At 40.6% G+C, this 7,556-nt stretch overlaps 1 protein-coding gene across 1 annotated transcript; it reads right to left on the minus strand.

The window, feature by feature from the left end:
- Positions 1-5,570: 5,570 nt before the first annotated feature.
- LOC102812264 (protein BHLHb9-like) lies at positions 5,571-7,238 on the minus strand. The gene is made up of 2 exons (XM_006876542.1): positions 6,999-7,238; positions 5,571-6,890 (listed from the first exon to the last, which is right to left on the minus strand). The coding sequence occupies exons 1-2, from the start codon at positions 7,236-7,238 to the stop codon at positions 5,571-5,573; spliced, it is 1,560 nt and encodes a 519-aa protein (XP_006876604.1).
- Positions 7,239-7,556: the final 318 nt, after the last annotated feature.

Here is a 7,556-nt window from a genome sequence, read left to right on the forward strand (position 1 = left end):
GTCAAACCTAAAACTATAAAACTTTTAGAAGAAAAGATTTTTCATTGAAGTTAGGTGAAAATTTCTCATAAAAAAAAACAAAGAACAATTAGTAAAACAAATCTATTTTCTTCATCAAAATGAGAAACACTTAAAAAAAATGAGAAACACTATAATTTTTTTAAAAAAATCAATCAATAGACTAGGAGAAAATATCTGCAAAAACTAAATCTGATGAGGTACATGTACTCAGAAAACACTGAAAATAAATCTTTAATTCCACAATAAGAAAACTATTTTTTTTTTTAAAACGGAAAAAACATTTTCACTTATTCTTCACTTGAAAACGTATGGACAGAAAACATGCTTATATTCCACATTAGCCACTAGAGAAAATTAAATTAAACCTAAAAGTGATAAGGCTAAAATGAAAATGACTGACCATATCAAGTGTTAGCAAGGATTTAGAGGAATCGTATCCCTTCCACATGGCTTGTGTGAATGTAAAATGGTACAGCGTTGGAAATTGTAAAAGTTCAATGTATGCCTACCACATGAACCAGCCATTTCACTCCTAGTTATTTGTGCAAAATAAATAAAATCATGTATCTACAAATGTTTACAGTTGCTCTATTAGTAATCTCCAAAACCTGGAAACAATCTAGACATTCATCAACAGGAGAGTAGATAAGTAACATGTGCTATAACCATGCAATGGAATATTGTGAGGTAATTAAACACAATAAAAGTATAGCTATGCAACACCCTTCCCCCCCCCCCCCCACACACACACACACTGAGAGGAAGAAGTCAAACAGGAAATCAATGAAACAAGAGGAGTACCAGTAAGGAGCATGAAGAAACTTCTATGGGCAATGGATATAGTCACTCTTTCTTGATTGCTATGATGTTTTCATGCATGTGTACACATATCTAAACTTAGGAATTATGTGCAGTTTGATATGTCAATTGTACCTCCACAAAGCTATTAAATAAAAAGTATATGACAGATCTGTGTAATACTGAATTCAGGAAATAAGAGGTTGAAGAACACCACACACAAAAAAATTTGTGTATATACGTATAGATTAGAAAGTATGCAAAGAAAAAGTTATGTAATTTCCAACTTACTAACAGATAACATAAGGAAAATATTACATGATTCAAAAATATACGGTAGAAGTATATTTATTGACATGGACAGATTTCCACAATATACTGTTAGGGGAAAATAGGTTACAAATAGTATTTAGAGTACAATTTCATTTTTCTGTCTTAACTGTGTAAGAGTCTTAAGGTATGTAACCCGATACATTCACATATGGAGACTTTCCCTTTAGTCCAGACCATGGATTGCACTATCTGCCATAAGACTTATAGAACTCTGCCACAGACCAAAACCCTGGGAATACTTTCTGGACCATATATGCCTTTGTTGTTATTGTGTGATGCCAAGTCAGTTCCAATGCATAGGAAACCTGTTTGGGGATTCTGAGGCTGCAAATCTTTCTGGTAATAGAAAGCCTCATCTTTCTCCCAAGGAGTGGTTGGTGGGTTTAAATTGCCGACTTTGTAGAGAGCAGACCAGTCCTTATCCTACAGTGCCACTGGAGCTCCTTACACAATTCTATTTTGGGGTTGAGAGGCAACCCCTCTCTGACCTTTCCTGTACTGTGCTGCAGAACCTGCATGTTGTTGGTCTAAATTTCTTTGATTAAGTTTACTCATGCCGTTGTAGATGGTACATAGAAATGCAGAAAGAGGGCTTACCTCCTAGTAAAAGATGGGGCTCTCCAGTCTTCCCTATGTTACACAAGAGAATAAGTCATAAATGTTCCCCAAAAATTAATGTTACAATTGACTTTTTACACAAAGCCTATCAAACAACATATACAATTACTCAAATTCTTTGCAGGAAATGCATATTAATAGGGAAGGATATATACAAAGTTCCACTAGCTGGAGACTCCCAATCTACATACATCTTACTCATTAAACAAAGTTTTGAGCACCTATTGTTCACCAGACACGGACAGGCCAAATGCATACATTTATCCAGACTGCTTTTCTCCTGAGCTCCAACCAGGAGGTGTCAAAAGCCTAATGAACATGTTGACTTAGAGAAAGTTAAATGTTATGAATTGCAGGTCTGCTCTGGAAAACAATATGGCGCTTCCTCAGAAGGTTGGAAATAGAGATGCCTTATGACCCAGTAATTCCTCTACTTGGTATTTATCCACAAGAAAAACGAGCCATTACATGAGTAGATATATGCACACTAATGTTCATAGCAGCACTATTACAATAGCAAAAAGATGGAGACAGCCTAAGTGCCCATCAATGGAAGAAAGGATAAACAAACTTTGGTACATACACACAATAGAATATTATGCTACCTTGAAGAATAAACAAGGAAGCTGCAAGCCACTGCATAACATGGATGAACCTTGAGGACATTATGCTTAGTGAAATCAGTCAGTCACAAAAGAAGAAATACTGCATAGAACCATTATCGTAAAAGATGAAGAAAAAGTACCCACGCTAAAAGGGGGGAAATTCTTTGCTGGTTACCAGGGTATATGGAGTAGGGTGAGGGAAGGAAAGGGAATGTGGAGCATAGGGTAGGGAATAGACACAAGTAAGTCTGGGTGCTATGTTTGGGGCACTACACTAGAAGGAGGAGGGCAAAGGAAGAACAAAGCAGATAGGAGAAGAGTTAGGCAGGTTTGCAAGGGCTAAATGGGACAGAGGTAAACAATGATGTAAGCACAACCTTGGAACAACAGGGATCTGGAATACAAGGATTGAGGCATGGTTTGAATGGTAAAAGTGGGGAAATAATATTAAGAGGCTTGGCTGTCTTTTGAATCTTGGTTTCCCTTACCTATTATTGTAAAATAGACAATTGAGGGGGAGAGAAAGGAACATCCAGAAACATCACCATACAAAGTTTGTAAGTCCGTCTTCAGCCTATAACTGATTGGAATACTGGGGCTAGAACTTGCCCAGTGAAAGAGTCTTCCTGCAGAGTCTTTGCATTGCATAAGACCATAGGTGGAATCCTGAACCCCATCCAGAACCTCCTGAGGTGGGAAATTTCCACTTGAAAGGACAAGGAAACTAGCCTGGAGCGACTAGAAGAACAGAGATACTTCTTGAAAGACAGACAAGCAGGAAAAAAACAAAACAAAACAAAACAAAACAATAATGGCAGTCTGACTGACTACTACAAAACAAACAAGATGTTCACCCTGGAGCCTTCAAGGCAAGTCATCAGGTCCCCTCAGGTCAACACCCCTTCCAAGACTAAAACTCAAAGGGAATACACGAGCAGGCATGTGTTCTTATTGCTGACCACATTGGTCACAGATAAGGGGAAGTGGGGGAGAAAAGCAATGAAGTTGTGAGCTAAGTCCGACCACATTCCATAGACTTCTGTTAACCTGGATTGAGACCTGTGGGCCAACAGTATGACAAGATCTGGGACTTCTTGGCCACAGAGGACTAGAGTGGAGAGTAAAGCATCCAGCTGATATGAAGTGAGGGGAGATACACAAGAACACTCATACTTGCAGATAGTACCCACTTGACCTGGCTTCAATGGCTGGATGATCAGAACTCAACTAGAGGGAAAAAAAAAAAGAGTATTCCACTACAATTTGATAAACTTGACCTATATTGTGGAGGCAGTAGGTCAAAGGAGGAAACAAATCTTTAAAGCGAGGATGATTCCCAATCCCTTGGTACACAGGATCAACAAGGATGAGCAATTTAGACATTGGCTACCCAAAATGGGGGGCGGGGGGAGGCTGGCAAAGGCAAGAAGTGAATGGCTTACAAGGTTTCAATAGGGAACCTAGTTCCTGAGGGTGCGGGGAAAGGTAGAATCTCCACTGAGTGTTCTCCAACCTGTCTGGATGCGGCTGATGAAAGGAGATGGGGATAAGACTCTTGTGGTCCAATTGTAAATGATTGCTATCAGGACTGACTGTGAGTGTTGGAAAGGTAAAGGTAGACATTTTGTAACAAAAGGAGGGGAGTGGTTGATTTTGCAGTCCAGGAGCTGATGTCCATGGGGCCATTAAGTGAGAAAAGTGGAGTGCGGAAACCTATCCAGAGAAGGATTGATGCCAGAGATGGAGGCAGAGACAATGACGTGGAGAGATGGAGCAGTTGGGGACTCTAGACTCAAGGAGGGACAGGGGCTGTATGCTGACGGCCGGGGGACAGGTTTGTGGGGTGTGCCCTTTGGTTGTTTGATGATGTATGCAGGGGATTGTAATCATTGCAATGAAACGAAATACGATAGGATGAATGTAAAGCTAATGTTCTAACATGTAAATTATCACATAATTCACAATAAAAACTTAGGGAAAAAAAAAGAATTGCAAATCTGGCAGAGACACCATGCACAGCAGAATTGAGCCATTAAAAACAGGCACTGAGACTTGAAGACCACCACATGAAAAAGTGAAGGAGGACTCTAAGGTAGTAAGGTGAGAATGGGTGTGGTGTCAGACCAACATGGTTATCAGACAAAACAGCCATACAATTTGCTACATGTAGGTACCCAGGAAAAAATATTTAACCTCTGTAATTCTCACTGTGTGGTGCTGCAGGATCAGCAATAGACTGCAAACCACACGGTCAGCAGTTCAAACTCACCAGCTGCTTTTTGGAATCCCAATACAGGGTCGCTAAGTGTTGGAACTGACTCGGGGGCACCTGACAATTTTCATTGCTGAGTACCCAGACTAATGAGTTATAATAAAAACAAATACCAGTAGTGTATCTCATAGGAAATTAGTGAGAAAGAGAAAAACAAAAAAAAAACCCAAAAACCTCACATAATGCCAGTAGTTTCTGCCTTAGAGGAGGCAACTCCAAAAACATCTTCTCTGTAAATCTACTTTCTTTTCTGTAAGATAAAACTTTGACACAGATCAAATAGACAAGCTACTAACATTAAGAAATAAATACTACATTTTGACTGAGATTGAGGTTCATTTGTGTGTTGTAGAATTAGTTGTCAGACGCAGGGAACTACGGGAGTAACAGCTATTCCGTTTACATGAAACTGTCCATACTACAGCAATCCCAGCTTCCTTTAAGTAACAAGAGGGCACATTTGTCAATGAGCATATACTTATGCTGTAGGAACTGCTGCTTATATTTTTGTGTGCATATGCCTTTACTTCTACTACTGTACTATAAATTCGAAGGCTTTCTTTCTCCTTTTGCTTTTTGTTATTTGCCACAGAAAGCTACAAAACACTCTATATAGATGCTAAAGGACAAACTACTAGATAACTTACAAAGTTGGCACACAAATTACTTACAAACAATGTTAAAAGTTACCCAAACCGGACAAGATAAAAATCAACTGGCATTTTTAGCTCAAGAGGCAAGATTCACTTGATACCCAAGTACAGTCTAGCTCAAACACTATCACAAGAAGCATCAAGTTAAAGATGCAATTGATAATGTACACATTGTACAAGAACCCCAATTTATGTAAGGCTCTTTGGGAACACACAGCTTAGTAAAGTTTGAAGACTGGCCCACGTTTTCTCTTTCATTTCTGGATTATTTTACAGTTTCTCTATAATCATTTTAATTTCACGGAACATGGCCTTGAGTTCATTATAACTCAAGGGATTAACAACTACAATCGATCCCTTTCGGATATGCTCCTTTATATTAATAAATATGGCCACAGCAGAAACCAGGTTGGCTTTGGCCTCTTTCTGGTTGAAGATGAGCTTCAATACCGATAATGCCTCGGTTTCAATCATATCTATTGCTGCAGTGGGATTTTCAGACATATTCAAAAGTACTTTCAAAACAAGATTTCTGGTTTTACGATTTCCCTGGGCCAGTATGTGGAAAAGCTCTGAAAGGTAACAGGAAACAATGCAGTGATGGTCAGAATCAGTGGAGATTTGTCCCAGTTCCTTTAATCCAGATCGTTGTCCAGGTGAGTTCAAGGGGAAAGAAACAGTTTCCTTACACATGTGCACAACGTGTATATCAATCATGCGCCGTCGTTCACGCACTGAAATGGGATTCAGAGTAATTTCAGCTTTCTTTGTCACATCAGGGGATTCAAAATTGAGCAAGCTTTCAATAACTGTCAGCACACCCAACTCATTAATGAATTGTTGGGCAAATGGATGAACTTTAATGATACCCATTGCAATTTGAGCTATTTTGTGAATGACAGGATCAGAATTTGACTTAAGTAAGCCTACAAGTTTTTCAAATTCCTCAGAATCCAGGCAGCACTCCATCTTGCAAGGACAAGGAAATGGCTTAATCCCATTCAACTTTCTGATCCTGAGTTGCCTTCTGATCTCCTCTATGGTCTGAGTGCAAGTCTCAGAATCAAAGGGGTGCTCCTGTACTGACTGCAGGCATATGGTAGTGCCCTCACAAAAACTGACTTCTGCTGCAGTCAAAGAAAGGGTGTTTTTCCTAGCTGTGGGCAGGGCAATGTAGGAAGGAGGCCTTGCCCTCAATGCTAACATTGCTGAAATTTCAGCAATGGTGTTGGACCAGATACTTGCCTCAGACCAGTCCTTGGGTCTGTTTTGTTCATCTAATCCATCTTCAACCTTGGCCTTAACTATCCTGCTCACAGATCTAGGATTAGGGTCAAAACTAGTCTCATCTCCATCCCAAAACCAGTTTCCAAAAATGTCTTCTCCCTCTTCCTCCTCTGCCCTTGGCATGGGCTTGCAGTTGGTTTCGGTCACAGGCTCTATACTCAACTCCTCCTCAAAGGACGAGACACCATCACCAAACTCTTCCCCATTCCAGAACCAGGAGCCAATACTGGCCTCTTCCCCATCCCAGAACCAGGCATCAATACCAGAATCATCTTTACATGTGCACCTGGATGCAACACTGGCCTTAACCACAGAAGATAAACAGGATACTACAGTAGCCTCTTTCTCAGCCCAGGGACCAAAGGTTTTACTGATCTCCTTCCCTGTCCTGGGCTTGGATCTAGGCATGACCTTAGACTTGGCTTTGGCCGTAGACTTAGGTTCTGATCGGACTCGTTCTTTCCTTTGCTCAGAAGCAATCTTAGTTTTAGACCTGGCTTTCTTCTCTGCTACTGGACCGGTCTCAAACCCTGCCTTGGCCTGGGTCTTGGCTACCAGCCTGACCATGCCAAGAGCCTCCTTACCTGCTTTAGCTTTTACACCAGCCCCCTTTCTAGCCTTACCCTTAGCTCTACTCTTGTTCTTAGACATGCTTGATGTTTACTTCAATTACCCTGTTCAGTATTTGCCTTAGTGTTCAATGTATCAGAGGCCAGCGTCTTGAACACACCGTCACTGAGTTAGACTATGTCCTACGAAGCAAGCGTTAGAGTCAATTGTCAGCTCAGCACACACAAATTCCCTTATCCAGATACAAAATCTCTGTTAGTATAACAGACAGAGGGGAGAAGCACAGTCCGGCTAGAAGATGACGGTTTCTGGTTGAAGACCTGCTGAGAATGATGGTCTCCTGACACTCCAATGTCACCACAGCTACCACTGGAGATGGACCTGAGTTGGAAGAAGGAA

Source organism: Chrysochloris asiatica, unplaced genomic scaffold (genome assembly GCF_000296735.1).
Source record: "Chrysochloris asiatica unplaced genomic scaffold, ChrAsi1.0 scaffold00389, whole genome shotgun sequence".
Lineage (NCBI taxonomy): Eukaryota > Metazoa > Chordata > Mammalia > Afrosoricida > Chrysochloridae > Chrysochloris > Chrysochloris asiatica.